We start from the raw sequence: 18,919 nt of genomic DNA, 5'->3' as shown, positions 1-18,919 counted from the left end.
ATTAAAAATATTTTTTTTTCTCTCTCACCCTCTTATATTAATATTTACCATACAAAACTACTTTTTTATCCTTTAAGTTATTTAAAAGTCAAAAATACCCTTTTACTTTATAAAGGGTATTGTAGTAAATTTCACATAATTTTATTTGTTCTATCATCAAACATCATCAATTTTTTTTATCTAATACTTTAAAAGTTTGTACTATGCTATTTTATCCGGTTAGTACCATTTTACAAATCAAACGCACTAAAATATGCAAATCTCATCATTGATTGAAATTGTAAATAATTTTATGTAATGTATAGAAATTAAGAAAATAAAAAAACTAAATAGATAAATAAGAAAATGTGGAATTGGGCTGGGCTAGAAACTGGCCTGGTTAGAGACTCGGGCCGGGAAAGGAAATGACCTAAAGAGACTGAATATATAAATAGATTGAACTGAAAGCGTTATAACAAAATTAGGGTTTTTCGTGGGAAGAAGCAACAGCAGCAGCAATGGCACCAAACCAGAAAACCGCAAGAAAACCTAGAGTCAGCCGAAACCCCGAACTGATCAGGGGTATCGGAAAATACTCCAGGTCCACGATGTACCACAAGAGGGGACTCTGGGCCATCAAGGCCAAGCACGGCGGTGCTTTCCCCCGTCACGATCCAACCCCAAAGCCTGAAGCTCCAGTTGAGAAGGCCCCCAAATTCTACCCGGCTGATGACGTCAAGAAGCCACTCCGCAATAAGCACAAACCAAAACCCACCAAGCTCAGGTTCGCGCTCTTTCGTTTAATGTTGTGAAAACTTTTGTTGATTTAGTAGGATTGATTTGGATCTGATCAATTTTGTTAGAGGAGTGTTAGTTTTAGGTTGGGGGTTTTAGAATGGAAATGATTGATTTTTATACTTGTTTCAGGGCTAGCATTACTCCAGGAACAGTTTTGATTCTTCTTGCCGGAAGGTTCAAGGGGAAGAGAGTAGTGTTTCTCAAGCAGCTTCCTTCTGGACTTCTCCTAGTTACTGGTAATTGTTGTTTTAAAGGATTCAGCATTCTTAGTTAGGATGTATTGTGTTGGTTTAATCAGTTATTGTCATGATAATTTGATGGAGTGTTTTCATTTGTTTTCTGTTTTGTATTGTTGAAAATTTAAATTTTCATGCTAGTTTCATTTTCATATTTGACTCTTTTTTCTTGAATTTTAGGATTTTGGCATTACTATTTTGAAGCTTAGTTTGGGCTAACATTTTCATATATATATATATATATATATATATATATATATATATATATATATTTCATTATGTATTCAATTACACTTTAGCCATAACTTATGTAAAGTTTATGCCCCTTTTATTTGAAGAAGCTAAATTAATAATGCCCAGATCATTGATTGTTGAGTTAAGCTGTTCGGTAGATCCATGACATTATAACATTACTTGGTGTGCAGACAATATATACTTATGATGCATTTTAATGGAATTGCGATGCATTTGTATAGATATTTCATCCCATTAGATCTACCATAATCATCTGTCTCTGGCTGTCTTAATTTGTTCATTTTCACCACTTCAGGCCCATTCAAGATTAACGGAGTCCCCTTGAGGCGAGTGAACCAGTCTTATGTCATTGGCACATCAACCAAAGTAGATGTTTCTTCTGTTAACGTTGAAAAGTTTGATGACAAATACTTCTCAAAGGAATCCCAGAAGAAGACAAAGAAGGGAGAGGGTGAATTCTTTGAGGCAGATAAGGAGGTTAGTTTGCTGAATATGTTGTTTTTATAATTATAATAATCTTGTCTCAAATGAGATGCCTTTGTTTGCTGAGATGTGTTGTTACACTTTTTAGGATAAAAAAGTGCTCCCCCAGTCAAAGAAGGACGATCAAAAGACTCTTGACGCTGGTTTGCTAAAAGCCATCGAAACTGTTCCCGACTTGAAAACTTACCTTGGTGCTAGGTTTTCCTTGAAGGCTGGAGTGAAGCCTCATGAGTTAGTATTCTAGACGATACAGGAGTCCTGAAATTGTTTTTTGCCCTTGTTTTTTTGGTTGTTTGTCAAACCCAGATCTTAAGTTTTTACCAATTACAATTTTCTTGGTATTAGACATCCAAAAACTTGTTATTTATGTTTTCAGTTATTTTCCTTAATATATTCTGTCATTGTGCTCTGTTTGATTTATGATTTGAGGTATTTTTGATGGCTTACAACACAAGAAAATGATAACTATTTACCTTCTCTACCTTAGTACCTTCATTTTGTTGTTTAATTTTATATGTTAAAGACTTAAGTAACATTATTATATTTTAGGTTTATACCTTCATTTTGTTGTTTAATTTATTATGTTAAAGACTTAAGTAACATTATTATATTTTAGGTTTATACCTTCATTTGGTTGTTTAATTTATTATGTTAAAGACTCAACATCATTATATTTTAGCGTTATACAATATTGAATCATTCATTAACAGTGGCCTATGCTAAACTCTAAACGGGTATTCAACACTTAAATTGTGTCTTAATGTGTTCTTTTTTATATCTTAAATTTTTTATTGAATAATGATTGATAATTAGATTTTTCTTTTCTGTAGCTTGTTATTTAATTTAATTAATGCAGTCTTTTTTTTATAATTAGATGTTCAAGGGTTTGATATAGATTTCAGATTATTTACATCAGTATGTAAATAATGGATGGTAAGGATTTGTACTTGAGAATTGATTGTTATATGCCAAAATTTATTTGTCTGAAAAATATCTCAAAATTTGCCTCCTGTTCAAGTTATTTAAAGAACTGACTTTTTTTAAACTAAGATTATATTAAGTATATGTTTCGTTTCACGGTTGTAACACATAATTGATTTTGGGATTGTTTTCGATTAGAGTTGATTGTTCTTTTCATAATTATTTATACTTGAATCTATGATGCCTTTCAGTATGAACGTGTTTTTTTCTCTAAAATTTACTATTTAAGTCTTTTTTTAAAGAATTTCTCAGTTGTCCAAACATTAATTACAATACCTTCAATATACTTTTAGTCTACCTTTTCATTCAAAATGAGCTTTCCGAATCAAATATCTCTTAGATTTCTGATGATATTGGCGTAAAGAGGCATTTTTTGCCCCTGCGAAATTTGGAATTTTTGTCCAAATAAAAGTTTTAAAAAAAATCAAAAATAATATATTTTAGATTGAAGCATGTGTGCCATTATGTATTATTTTTTTGAAAAATAATAGACATATTATATAAAAGTCGATATTAGATCAATTGATATAATATTAATATTCATTTACATAAGAATATCAAAAATACTACTCTTGTTGACCAAGATGACCCAGTCGATCTCCGATTTCACATCCTTTAGCTACGCAAACGCTTGACCCTAGCCTGCGTTAATGATTCATCTCCGGTGTTTTGAGGATTTGAGGAATCAAGAACATTACCACCACTTGCATGAGATTCCTTAAGATATTTAGACAAATCTACAAAGTCTTGTGTATGTAATGAAATGCTACCGTTATGATTGAGTTCGTGACCCATGTCAGAGTAGTTGGGGTGTGTGTGAGTTTTTGGAGGGCGACCAGGACGCTTGAAGGACGACATTTGTGTGAGTGATGCGTCGAGAAAATGTTGAAATGGTTGTTGTGGTGTTTGGTAGCCATATGGTTGTTGCATGTTTTGGTTTGGTGATGTTTTAGCTTCTTGGCTATAGTATGAGAGACGATTGGTGTTAAATGATCGCTGAGCGTTTTGGCTAACACGACAATGGTAGGGTGATATGTTAAGTGCATAACGTTGTTAGGTGTCTTGATGATGATCTTCTTGTTGGTGGTGGACGAGGTATGCTCTTGGAATTGTGGTTGGGTGTTTGACATGTTAAGGTCGTAGATTTGTCTGTTTCTGGGCTGATAATTTTGATGGGTATGGGCTTGTGAGTTAATGTTGTGGAGGGTTAGATGTTAAACCTTCTTGTGTGTAAGTGACTTGTTGTGGGTCATATATGTACATATCCTCGATAAGGAACTCAAATCCAACCGTTATGTACCATGCCATATAATTACAAGTTGATTTTTCTTCGGTTGGCATCACAACGTCACTTAAGACATGGTCTTGTCGGTGCTTCCATTTTGACACTCAGATCTAGCGAAGTCTTGCCAAGGGTAAAAATTCCATTGGTCGTTAACTTTTCGTAGATGTCATTCTCTGAGGTTTGTTGGGGGATCTGGGATGTGTTGAAGCATATCAAACTGTAGTTTAACACGGTCACTATGATGCGTCTCCATAGTGGTGAACCTGATGATCAGTGTGCATGCAGTCCAAACGACTGCATCATGTTCGTTGATTTCATGTTCATGATCCAAGTTTAGATATGGACGCCAAATGAACTGAAATGGGAAAATATATTAGATTATAAAATGGGTGATATTGAAAACAAATTATTAAGAATTAATTCGGTTAATGACAATACATTTGTTGGTCGAAGGTGATTCAAGAGATTACGATACTGAGTAATACAATGTCTATGACATCTGTTGTAACTCATACCACGAGTCACCATCTGCACAAAAAAAGTAAATATATTATTTAGAGATAATAATCTATAAAAAAAATATAGTTATGTTAAGAACTTACTTTTGTGCGTACATGAATGTGAACGGGTTGTGGTTGACGTGCGCTAGGAACAGTAGTTTGGACTAACCTCATGTTTAGAGCAAAATGCGCATCCAAAAAATGTAGATATGTTTTTGTGTGCATTTTTACACAAAGAGTTATACAAATAAGCCAAATAAGCGGACCCCTGACTATAACTTCTTATTTTATCTACATGTCTTAATAAGGGTAAATACATAACATGCATACTAGAACCACTACCTTCGGGAAATAAAAATAAACCATTTAAAATCATAATATAGCACATAGTTTTTATTGTTCGAGCTTGTTCGGTAGAATTTTCATCTAACTGTAAACTATTGTAATATATCTTAAGGCGCAAAAGGAATATACCTTGACCTTTCGAGTTATCATCTAACAAGTCAGCACGTAAGAGTTCCAGGCAAATTGAATTCGCATAGTTGATTTTTCCATTTACAGTCTTACCCTTGATAGGCAGCCCTAATAACATGTACACATCTTCTAACGTAACAATATATTTGTAACACCCTTCTAAAATACCCCAAATATTTAATTAAAACAACAAATAAAACTCAGAGTAATTATGCAGTTAAGGGTGTCACACACAAACACTGCACACCATTCACCAATATAACGGTCATGCTCTTTTATTAATTCAAAACATAAACATTTGCATAAAACGCAGCGGATATAAATTTCATCAATCATGTAAAACATTACATGTAAAATGGTTCACAACCAACAATAAAACGTTTAAAACAAGTTAAAACATCCCATCCCGATGTTACATATATCAGAGCACGACCCACTAAGGAGACTACACTAGACTCCAAGCATTAACTTCTACTCAACTCATTGCTCGTTACCTGAAAAATAGTTGTAAGGGTGAGTTCCTCAATCGATATAATAAGCATTATAAAATATCATGTAATGCTAAGTAATTTAACTCATTTCATCACCCAAATCAGTTTACACATTCAGCAACGGCAATATCAACTCAATCATACCCAACATCAACACAACACACAACACACGTATAATACTGGAATACATCCATTCATATTATACGCCATACATCAATTATGCAATGAGACTCCATGCATGCGGTACCGACTATTTGTGAACATATAGTTCACCTCACCGTCCAAATCCAGGCACGGCTACCAAGCCCACTAGTCCCACTCATTTGAGACCTAGTGACTCACTCACTAATCCCTCACCATGGGGATTAGCTACCACCCCAAATGGGCCATGCTATGCACGCTAATCACCTAGCATGCAAACATCAACAACAGTCCAAAATGACTAACTCACTAATTCCTCACCATGGGAATTAGCTACCACCATAAAGGCCACAATATGCACGCTAATCATCTAGCAATGCAACATCAACAACAAAATCCACAATGGACATATGCTCACACTCTAAGCCATACAACAGTCCATTCACAATTGCATACATAACATGTACATTCACAACATTATGCATACCATCAAACATTATCAACACATGTATCAAAACATCATATCATGTCAAATAATTAACCACAGCATTAGCACACTCTACTAATACTTATACTGCTCAAAATAGCGGGAATTAATCCCTATTACATCATACGCCACTATAGGCCAAACATCAATTATGTACACAACATTAAAATGTCAATTTTCTCACTTTTCAACAGTGTTAACCGGTTAACGCCCTGGGTTAACCGGTTAACGCAGCACAAACACACTTTCTGGCAAAACGCAACAGTGTTAACCGGTTAACACCCTGGGTTAACCGGTTAACGCAGACAAAACAACAGTTCCTGCGCTAACACAAAGCAGAATGCAGAATTCTCCGCATTTTCCGCCGTTGGAGGACTTTCGGACCTCCGATTCCAATTCCGTAAAAAGCTCTACGTTCGGGAAATTACAACACACTCAAATACAGGTTCGATTTCAGTTTTAACACAGTTTATCCAACACAATTTTCAGCATTCACAATCCCAATTAGGGTCAATTCAACGGTTTATCACTACCCATTACATGCTAACCCATAATACCCATTAAACGACGATAAACCCCCTTACCTGAGTTAATCCGGCGAATCTTTGAGCTTCAAGCTTCTCCGTTCTCCAACCCCTGCTCTCTAGCTCTTCCTCTTGCCCTTTCTCCACTTTCTCAATCGCTTCTCTGTTTCACGTGAAAACCTTTTCTTTACCAAATGGGCTCTTTTTCCTTATTTCACACTTATATATTTTCCACTTTATATTATTATCCCAATAATAATAATAATTCAATAATTCCAAAAATAATAATAATAATAATCCAATTATCTAATTAAATTAATAAATATATTATTAACTTAATTTAAATAATTATCATATTATTATCGGGGTGTTACAACTCTCCCCCACTAAAAGAGTTTTCGTCCTCGAAAACATACCTCAAGCGAATAACTCCGGATAAGACTCCTTCATCTGACTCTCCAGTTCCCAAGTCACATTGCCATCTGCTGGTCCTCCCCAAGCTACCTTCACCAAGGCAATCTCTTTACCCCGCAACTGCTTCAACTCTCGATCCTCGATCCTCATAGGCGATGTTTCAACAGTCAGGTTATCTCTCACCTGTACATCATCTACTTGGACTACATGCGACGGATCATGAATGTACCTCCTCAACTGAGACACATGAAAAACCTCATGCAAATTCGCAAGTGACGGCGGTAAAGCGATACGATAGGCTACCTCCCCTATCCTCTCCAAAATCTGATAAGGACCAATAAATCGAGGTGTCAACTTCTTCGACTTCAAAGCTCGACCAACCCCAGTTATCGGAGTAACACGAAGAAACACATGATCTCCCTCTTGGAACTCAAGTGACTTCCTTCTCTTGTCGTGATAACTCTTCTGACGACTCTGAGCAATTCTCATCTTCTCCTGAATCATCTTAATCTTTTCCGTAGTTTGTTGAACAATCTCCGGTCCAACCCAAACACTCTCACCGGACTCATACCAACATAAAGGTGTCCGACATCTCCTACCATACAAAGCTTCAAACGGTGCCATACCAATGCTCGAATGAAAACTATTGTTGTAGGTAAACTCAATCAAAGGTAAATAACAATCCCAAGCACCTCCCTTTTCCAAAACACAAGCTCTCAAAAGATCCTCTAGTGACTGAATCGTCCTCTCAGTCTGACCATCAGTCTGCGGATGATATGCAGAACTCAATCTCATCTTAGTTCCCAAAGCCTTCTGCAAACCTTCCCAAAACTTCGATGTAAATCTAGGATCTCTGTCCGAAACAATACTCGACGGAATACCATGCAAACTTACAATCTTCTCAATATACAACTCGGCTAGTCTCTCTAACGGATAATCCATTCTGATCGGAATGAAATGAGCCGATTTCGTCAATCTATCAACAATCACCCAAATAGCTTCAAAATTCTTAATCGTCCTCGGTAAACCAGAAACAAAATCCATACTGATACTATCCCACTTCCACTCTGGAATAGCCAACGGTTGCATTAGCCCAGACGGCTTCTGATGCTCAATCTTTGACTTCTGACAAGTCAAACAGGAATAAACAAAACTCGCAATTTCTCTTTTCATTCCCGGCCACCAAAATAACTTTTTCAAATCATGATACATCTTCGTAGCTCCAGGATGAATACTCAAGCCACTACGATGTCCTTCTTCAAGAATACTCTTCTTAAGTTCGGTAACATCCGGAATACACACCCGATTACCAAATTTCAAAACACCATTCTCATCAACTCTGAATTCACCACCTTGACCTTGATTCACTAGAGTCAACTTATCAACCAAAAGCACATCGGATTTCTGACCCTCTCTAATCTCATCCAGAATACCACTCGTTAACTTCAACATTCCCAATTTAACACTATTGTGAGTACTCTCACACACCAAACTCAAGTCTCTAAACTGTTCAATTAAATCCAATTCTTTAACCATTAACATAGACATATGCAATGATTTCCGACTCAATGCATCAGCCACCACGTTTGCTTTACCCGGATGGTAATTCAAACCAAAGTCATAATCCTTCAGAAGCTCTAACCATCTCCTCTGTCTCATATTCAGCTATTTCTGATCAAACAAATACTTTAAACTCTTATGGTCACTGAAAACCTCAAATCTTGACCCGTACAAGTAATGCCTCCATAACTTCAGAACAAATACCACAGCTGCCAACTCTAAATCGTGCGTCGGATAGCTCCTCTCATGAACCCTCAGCTGTCTCGAAGCATAAGCTATAACCTGCTTATTCTGCATCAACACACCTCCCAAACCCAACAATGAAGCATCACAGTAAACCTCAAATGATTCCGACGGACTCGGTAATATCAGAATAGGAGCAGTAGTCAACCTTCTCTTTAACTCTTGGAAACCTTCTTCACATTTTGAGTCCCAAACAAACGCTTGCCCCTTTCTAGTCAACATCGTCAACGGTAACGCCAACTTAGAGAATCCCTCAATGAATTTCCTATAATAACCAGCCAAACCAAGGAAACTTCGAATCTCAGCAACAGACTTCGGAGCTTCCCACTTAGACACCGCTTCTATCTTAGAAGGATCAACAGCAACACCACCTCTTGAAATCACATGACCAAGAAAACTAACCTCTTCTAACCAAAATTCACACTTCGACAGTTTAGCAAATAACTTCTTTTCTCGGAGAACTTCTAAAACCACTTTCAAATGTTCAGCATGCTCTTCTTCAGATTTCGAATACACCAAAATGTCATCAATAAACACCACAACAAACTTATCTAGGTACGGATGGAAAATCCTATTCATATACTCCATAAATACTCCAGGCGCATTAGTCACACCAAAAGGCATTACAGAATACTCATAATGTCCATACCTTGTTCTGAAAGCAGTCTTCTGAATATCCTCAGTTTTCACACGTATCTGATGATACCCTGATCTCAAATCTATTTTGCTGAACACACTCGCACCAACCAATTGATCCATCAAATCATCAATCCTCGGCAAAGGATACCGATTCTTGATCGTCACTTTATTCAGTTGCCTGTAGTCCACACACAACCTCATAGTACCTTCTTTCTTCTTAACCAATAACACTGGTGCACCCCACGGTGACACACTCGGACGAATAAACTTCTTATCCAACAGACCTTCCAACTGACTCTTCAATTCAGTTAACTCAACAGCAGACATACGGTACGGAGCCATCGATATCGGTCTAGTACCAGGTACCAAATCAATCGAGAACTCCACTTCACGCTCTGGTGGTAATTCATTCACTTCTTCAGGAAACACATCAGGAAAATCACACACCACGGCTAGATCGCCAATCACCAGTTTATCTTTAGCCTCCAAAGTCGCTAACAGCATAAACAACTCTGCCCCATCTGCTACTTCCTCATTCACCTGCCTTGCTGATAGAAACAAACTCTTCCCTTCCTCAATCTCAGGAAAGATCACAGTCTTATCAAAACAATTGATATAAACTCGGTTAAACACCAACCAGTTCATACCCAGGATAACATCAATCTGCACTAGTGGAAGACACACAAGGTCCATCCCAAAGTCTCTACCAAAAATACTCAAAGGACAATTTAAACAAACTGAAGTAGTAGTCACTGAACCCTTTGCAGGAGTATCAATCACCATACTACCATGCATCTCAGCTATCTCTAACTTAAGTTTCACAGCACAATCCAAAGATATAAAGGAATGAGTAGCACCTGTGTCGATAATAGCTACAAGAGGAAAGCCATTAATATAACACGTACCTCTGATCAAACGGTCATCTGCAGAAGTCTCAGAACCCGATAAGGCAAAGACCTTGTCTCCTGACTGATTCTCTCTCTTCGGCTTAGGACACTGTGGACTAATATGACCCACCTCTCCACAGTTGAAGCAAGTCACAGTCTTCGACCGACACTCTGCAGCCAAATGACCACCTTTGCCACACTTGAAACATTTCTTCTCAGCACTGGTACACTCATGGACGCGATGTCCAGCCTGACCACATCTGTAACACTTAGCAGGAGCACTAGAGTCTCCCCCACTAGGCCTCTTCATCCCACTCTGACTCTGGAAACCTCTGCCAGCTGCATACGGTTTCCCACGATCATTCTGATTCTTGCCTTTCCTATCAACCCTTTGCTGATAGCTCTCTGCTCTGGCTTTGGAATCCTGTTCAAAAATCCTGCAACAGTCAACCAAGTCAGAAAACACTCTGATCCGTTGATATCCAATAGCCTGTTTGATCTCGGGGCGCAACCCGTTCTCAAACTTCACACATTTCGAAAATTCTCCAGCAGCCTCATTATAGGGAGTGTAATACTTTGACAGCTCTGTGAACTTAGCAGCATACTCAGTAACAGACCTGTTACCCTGCTTCAATTCCAAGAACTCTATCTCTTTCTTTCCTCTAACATCCTCTGGAAAATACTTCCTCAGGAATCTCTCTCTGAACACAGCCCAAGTGGTCTCAGCATTTCCAGCAGATTCCAACTCAGTGCGGGTAGCAACCCACCAATCATCAGCTTCCTCTGACAGCATATGCGTACCGAACCTGACCTTCTGGTTATCGGCACACTCAGTCACTCGGAAGATCCTCTCGATCTCCTTCAACCACTTCTGAGCACCATCTGGATCGTATGCTCCCTTGAACATTGGAGGATTGTTCTTCTGGAACTCACTCAGTTGACGAGCAGCTCCCATTCCCACAACATTCGGATTTCCTCCAAGTACTCCAGCTAGCATACCCAGAGCCTCAGCAATCGCAACATCATCTCTACCTCTTCCAGCCATCTCTATTCTGAAAACCCAACAAGCTAAAACAATAAGTACTGATAGGGTTACACAACACCTATCCCGTACAGGGGAAACAGAATAATTACGACTCGACTCGACCGACTATGCTCTGATACCACTAATGTAACACCCTTCTAAAATACCCCAAATATTTAATTAAAACAACAAATAAAACTCAGAGTAATTATGCAGTTAAGGGTGTCACACACAAACACTGCACACCATTCACCAATATAACGGTCATGCTCTTTTATTAATTCAAAACATAAACATTTGCATAAAACGCAGCGGATATAAATTTCATCAATCATGTAAAACATTACATGTAAAATGGTTCACAACCAACAATAAAACGTTTAAAACAAGTTAAAACATCCCATCCCGATGTTACATATATCAGAGCACGACCCACTAAGGAGACTACACTAGACTCCAAGCATTAACTTCTACTCAACTCATTGCTCGTTACCTGAAAAATAGTTGTAAGGGTGAGTTCCTCAATCGATATAATAAGCATTATAAAATATCATGTAATGCTAAGTAATTTAACTCATTTCATCACCCAAATCAGTTTACACATTCAGCAACGGCAATATCAACTCAATCATACCCAACATCAACACAACACACAACACACGTATAATACTGGAATACATCCATTCATATTATACGCCATACATCAATTATGCAATGAGACTCCATGCATGCGGTACCGACTATTTGTGAACATATAGTTCACCTCACCGTCCAAATCCAGGCACGGCTACCAAGCCCACTAGTCCCACTCATTTGAGACCTAGTGACTCACTCACTAATCCCTCACCATGGGGATTAGCTACCACCCCAAATGGGCCATGCTATGCACGCTAATCACCTAGCATGCAAACATCAACAACAGTCCAAAATGACTAACTCACTAATTTCTCACCATGGGAATTAGCTACCACCATAAAGGCCACAATATGCACGCTAATCATCTAGCAATGCAACATCAACAACAAAATCCACAATGGACATATGCTCACACTCTAAGCCATACAACAGTCCATTCACAATTGCATACATAACATGTACATTCACAACATTATGCATACCATCAAACATTATCAACACATGTATCAAAACATCATATCATGTCAAATAATTAACCACAGCATTAGCACACTCTACTAATACTTATACTGCTCAAAATAGCGGGAATTAATCCCTATTACATCATACGCCACTATAGGCCAAACATCAATTATGTACACAACATTAAAATGTCAATTTTCTCACTTTTCAACAGTGTTAACCAGTTAACGCCCTGGGTTAACCGGTTAACGCAGCACAAACACACTTTCTGGCAAAACGCAACAGTGTTAACCGGTTAACACCCTGGGTTAACCGGTTAACGCAGACAAAACAACAGTTCCTGCGCTAACACAAAGCAGAATGCAGAATTCTCCGCATTTTCCGCCGTTGGAGGACTTTCGGACCTCCGATTCCAATTCCGTAAAAAGCTCTACGTTCGGGAAATTACAACACACTCAAATACAGGTTCGATTTCAGTTTTAACACAGTTTATCCAACACAATTTTCAGCATTCACAATCCCAATTAGGGTCAATTCAACGGTTTATCACTACCCATTACATGCTAACCCATAATACCCATTAAACGACGATAAACCCCCCTTACCTGAGTTAATCCGGCGAATCTTTGAGCTTCAAGCTTCTCCGTTCTCCAACCCCTGCTCTCTAGCTCTTCCTCTTGCCCTTTCTCCACTTTCTCAATCGCTTCTCTGTTTCACGTGAAAACCTTTTCTTTACCAAATGGGCTCTTTTTCCTTATTTCACACTTATATATTTTCCACTTTATATTATTATCCCAATAATAATAATAATTCAATAATTCCAATAATAATAATAATAATAATCCAATTATCTAATTAAATTAATAAATATATTATTAACTTAATTTAAATAATTATCATATTATTATCGGGATGTTACAATATTCACCGGTTGGAAATTAGAATGCGTGTTTCTCGGGACGTCATCTTTCACATAAAGCTAGAATAAACTTATTATCAACCAACCGAATCATGATTTTGCTAACATGTCTAAAATTGGCGAGGTCGACATAAGGTTGAATCAACTCGTCGATTGCAACAAATTCATGGACACGAGTACGGAACCTATAAACATCCTAAAATATAAATAACAAAATAAGTTTTTTGATAAAAGAATGTGTTAGAAAAATATAAGAAAATATGTTTTAACATAAGTCGCTATGTTGGCGACAATTCCTCTGTGCGATTCACCCATAGTGAGTAGAAACATTTTTTCGTAGTGTTGCAGATAAAGAAATGTTGGTTACTGCTGAAAATATGAGAGATAAATGTGAAGAAGTGTTGGTTGCTGATGAAGAAGTATTGGTTCCTATGTCTATTTATAATGAAAAGCATGTACTAGGGCCCATGCTAGAAATAAATGTATCGTCATCTCAATTGGCGACCACATATAACATTTACATGCTAACGCCATCTCTTCGTAGGTGTCTAGCAACATGGCTATGTCGTGGCATGTCTTCCATGCATGGTCTTGTCAATAGGATGCATGGCTATGGCGTGCAACGCATAATCTCGAGGGCATGCACAGAAGGCGCCAAACTGACTAACAACCATGTACAAATTTCCAAAGCAGTTGCCAATTGGATTGGCGAGTGTTCTTACATGCGTGGTCTTGTCACCTTCTTTTATTAATGCTCTTACTCTTACTAAAACCAACACAAGTTCATACTCTTACTCAAACCAACACAACTTCATTGTCAAACCAATACAACCTCATTATCATACTATGTCATATGCATCCAAATATATTATCAATGTTCACTGTAACAGTGAGACATATGACTCTGATGTATACGAGTTTAGTTTTCGAAACACCGAAACTGTCAGATTTACAATCAAGAGAAATTCAAATTTCTTGCATTTGAAAAAACGAGTAGAAACCTATATAGGATATTGTCTTGTGTCACAAATCACATACCAGAATCCAATTTATTTCAAAAACAATCAATGTAAATTTTAACCACTAAAGGTGCGAGACGATGAAGATGTTGAATATATGTTTGTTAGTCACGAACATTCTGGTTTCAACTTTATTGAGTTTTATATTAATATTCAACAAACTATACCATCTCAACAATCTTAGATAACCGATCAAGCTGAATTTGATGAATTTGAAGCAGAAGAATCAGATGAAGTTGACGCTGAAGAAGAAGTCGACGTTGTTGACGACGACGAAGAAGAAAGTGAGACATAAGTCGATCATATGTTGAACAACAACATTGAAGATGACGATCATCGAGCGCCATTACCTCCAAGTCATGTATATTGTTCGCCACAACATATGACAAACATTGACTTGCATAACGATGACACATCCAACGATATCTTTTACAACACGTATATACGGTCAGAGGGTGAGTTAAAAGTGGGAGACAGGTTCCGCACTAAAGAAGAATGTGTGCGAGTTATCAAAAAAAATTCACATGGATAACTCTGTTGATTTCAATGTGAAACGCACTGATTCGATAAGGTATGTCATTGAATGTCGTAACGTTCTTTGCAAGTTTCGGTTAGCCGCGTCTCACATGAAAACAAGTGATTCTTGGCAGATAGCTTCTATAAACCCACCTCACAGTTGCACTACCACTAATATTGTACAGGATCACCGAAAATTAAGCGTTGAATTGATATGTCAAGACATTTTGCCGCTTGTTAACATGGACCCATCAGTGAAGGTGAGTATAATAATATCTCATATTGTAACACGATATAATTATACTCCATCGTACAAGAAAGCGTGGATTCCGAGGACAAAGGTTGTTGAACAGGTATTCAGCAACTAGGAGGATTCATACAAAGAATTACCACAGTTTTTATGGGCACTTAAGACATACGCATGGGGGACTGTTGGAATTATGGAGACATTGCCAGCATTTACGCCAGACGGAACTTGCGTTGGTGGAAATAGAATATTTCACCGACTCTTTTGGGCGTTTCAACCATGCATCAACTGTTTTGCATTCTACAAACCTATTATTCAAATTAATGGAACATGGTTATACGGGAAATACAAGGGAACCTTGCTTATGGCTGTTGCACAAGACGACAACAATAATGTATTTCCCATTGCCTTTGCTCTGGTTGAAGGTGAAACTGCTGGTGGTTGAGGTTTCTTCCTTAGTCATCCCAAAACACATATCGCTCCACTAGCCAATCTCTATTTGATTTCAGACAAACATGTTTCTATTGAGAGTGCTTACAATAACCATGATAACAAATGGCGTAATCCTCCTTCTACCCATGTTTATTGCATTAGACATATCGCATAAAACTTCATGCGTGCAATCAAACACAGGAACCTTCACAAAAAAGTGGTGAATGCAGGGTATGCTCTAACTCAACCGTCATTTCAACACTATTGTGACAAAATTAGATTGTCAAATGTAGATGCAGGAATGTGGGTGCATAAATACCATTGGAGCAGTGGGCAATGGCATTTGATGTAGGATATCGATGGAGCCACATGACAACAAACCTTGTGAAATGCATGAACGACGTCTTCAAAGACATTAGAAATCTAACAATAACTGCATTGGTGAGAATAACCTATTTTAGGTTGGCGTCGACCTTCGCAACTAGAGGCGAAAGATGGAGTGCAATGTTAATGTTGAGTCAATTATTCAGTGAATGCTACATGAAAGTGATTAAATAGGAAATTATCAAAGCTAGCACACACGCGGTTACAATCTTTGATCTTCATATGCAAACTTTTAGTATACAGGAAATAGTGGACCACAATGAGGGAGGCCAAATTTATCCTATGTTGTCAGGTTAAACACAAGTTAGTGCGACTGTGGCAAGTTCTAAGCCTTATGTAACCTTGGTCCTATGTCATTGCGGCATGCACATATTCTTGATAGGACACTTACAGTCATCTATCTGATGTTTACAAGGTCATTGCCGTAATGAGTGTCTACAATGAAAGCTTCGCAGTGCTAGCAATGGAGGAATATTGGCCTCCATATCAATGGGACATAGTTTGACACAACGATGAGATGCGAAAAAATAAAAAAAGATGGTCAAACAACACACGTATTAGAACAAAAATGGATACGACTGATAAAATGATACTATTATGTAGTATATATCGTCAACACGGACACAATCGGAAAAGTTGTCTCAATCTCGGAGCAACTTCTGCATCATAATTTAGTAACTCCTTTCATTTTTTGTAACGTTTGATTTTGATATATTAATAACTTTTTGTTACAATAATGTTAACAATAAACATCACCCTAACTTAAACACACTTAAAAACAACAACATTTTCCAACAAGAAACCAGATATCACAAAATGAACATTGGTGACATGTCTAAATAAACAACACATACACCACTTTCTATCTAATTACAATAATCAAACTAATATCATTTGGTCCAAACATCATTTCCCTCACATCGTTATCATTTTTAACTCACACCCACCCACACACGACATCGTGTCTCACAATACTTCTAATTTTTTTGTTTTTAGGTATGTCTCAGTCTAACTAACAAATCAACTCCCTTTGTAGTTACTCGAAACTATAGATGTTCCAGAAGAGCATCTCCATCGGAGGTTTGTCTCTTGAATAAATCACTTTCCCATTGTGGATGAAGATGAACCATATTTGCAATCTAATGAGAAGAGATATGGAAAAATGAATCACACCACACCTCTATTTATACTAAAAATTACATAACACACATAGGTGGCAGACCAATTGACACCACCTCTTAAATCTAACACATATGCGTCAATTGGATTGACAACACTAGATGCCTAAACCAATCCAATTGATGCATCTTCTTTAAATTAAAGGACAATTGCCAATTGAACTGACACACGTGCTTCAATATGGGGTAGTTTGGGAAATTATCTGAAATATGGGTTATTTTGGTATTTTTTTGAAAAACTGGGCTATTTGGATAAAAAATCACAAATTTGTCTCATTGAAATTGTTTAGATTGTTTCCATATTAGCGAATTAGAATGTCCCATGACCCAGGTTATCATCTTTGATGGAGTTGACAACAGTAAAAACTAACAAAGTGTTGCTATAAAACAGTGACTTAGGAAAGCAACAATTCCCATATACTTCATGGCCAAAACAATGGCTTTTGCTTCCGTAAGGGTGAGGTCATTTGAGTCCCGAAAATTCCACGTCATTGCTACCATCTGAAGCCATTGGTCGTTGCAAACGATCAATCTAATCCCTTATTTGTCATAACACTCGTGTTTGGGGTCTAATCCCATTTTTGTATCTTTTAGACTTCTTTTGGTTTTATGGAAAATTTGGACTTATGTGACTTTTCTCTGTGCATTGGAAGCATGTTGGCACAAATGATGATATTTGTTCATTTTTATGTTAAAAACTCGAGGTTGTTTTTTGTGCCTTATTAACTTTTTTACTTTTGGACTAACATGTTCATATCTTCATCACTTGTTTGTTCTTTGGCTTCTTTATTTTTTAGTGTAAGACTTTTCTTGTTCTTATTACTTTCTCACTTTCAGCAAGACGCTTTAACTCAATTTCATATTCTTGCAATTTACTAAATAAAGTAGTCAAATTCATAAAAGACGCGTCTTTAGATTCATAAATCACAATGACTTTAGGTAGCCAATGCGGTTTAATCATCCAAGGACGTTGTTAATTAAATCCTTATTTTTGAATTTTTTTACCTAAAGTTCTTAAATGATTAACAATATGAATAAATTGTTTTTTCATACCTTGGATATTTTATTTTAGCGGTATACTATAAAGTTCATACTTATGGATTAATGTGTTCATCCTACCCCTTTTTACCTTTGTTGTACCTTCATGGGTAACTTGAAGGGCGTCCCACATTTATTTTACAGTGTTATAGTGTGAAATACAGAAAAATCCATCAACACCGAAAGTGATTGTGATGATGGTTTTAACTTTCAGACTATATCACACATTATTTATCCTCTTTGGTCTATAAATCTCTAGGTTTGTTTTCCGCCATAACATTAACTTGATGTGTGGGTACAAATAAACTATTTTTTACAGCCTCCTAAATATTCCATTTTTTCTTTCTGATAAGATTTTCCATTTTCTCTTTTTGATAAGAATACCCTTCACCCTTGAAAAATGGAGGTTTGTTTAATAAATCATTTGAAGCCATCCTACATATTGTGACAACTAGTCTTTAAACATGAAATAAGCTTTGAAGTCATCCTACCTTTGCGAGGAAAGTTATTATGGTTTTGAAGGAACAATCATAAGACCTTTGGCACATGTTGAGCTCTTAGTGGCCTTTAGGGACGAATAAGAAAATGGAGAAAATAAATCAGAAGCAGTAGCTGATGACCAATTTCCCATTAATAATCAATTTCACAAGGTTAGCCTCTTCAATGTTCATACCAACTCCAAGATTA

General features: G+C 37.2%; 1 protein-coding gene across 1 annotated transcript; it reads left to right on the top strand.

Annotated features, from left to right (window-relative positions):
• Positions 1 to 444: 444 nt before the first annotated feature.
• LOC127080505 (60S ribosomal protein L6) lies at positions 445 to 2,171 on the top strand. The gene is made up of 4 exons (XM_051020816.1): positions 445 to 763; positions 907 to 1,013; positions 1,564 to 1,745; positions 1,840 to 2,171. Exons 1-4 carry the CDS (start codon positions 498 to 500, stop codon positions 1,993 to 1,995), a joined length of 711 nt encoding a protein of 236 aa, XP_050876773.1. The 5' UTR covers positions 445 to 497; the 3' UTR covers positions 1,996 to 2,171.
• The last annotated feature ends 16,748 nt before the right edge of the window (positions 2,172 to 18,919 follow it).

This window comes from Lathyrus oleraceus, chromosome 5, assembly GCF_024323335.1.
Source record: "Lathyrus oleraceus cultivar Zhongwan6 chromosome 5, CAAS_Psat_ZW6_1.0, whole genome shotgun sequence".
Lineage (NCBI taxonomy): Eukaryota > Viridiplantae > Streptophyta > Magnoliopsida > Fabales > Fabaceae > Lathyrus > Lathyrus oleraceus.
This window is presented reverse-complemented; position numbering and strand designations above follow the sequence as displayed.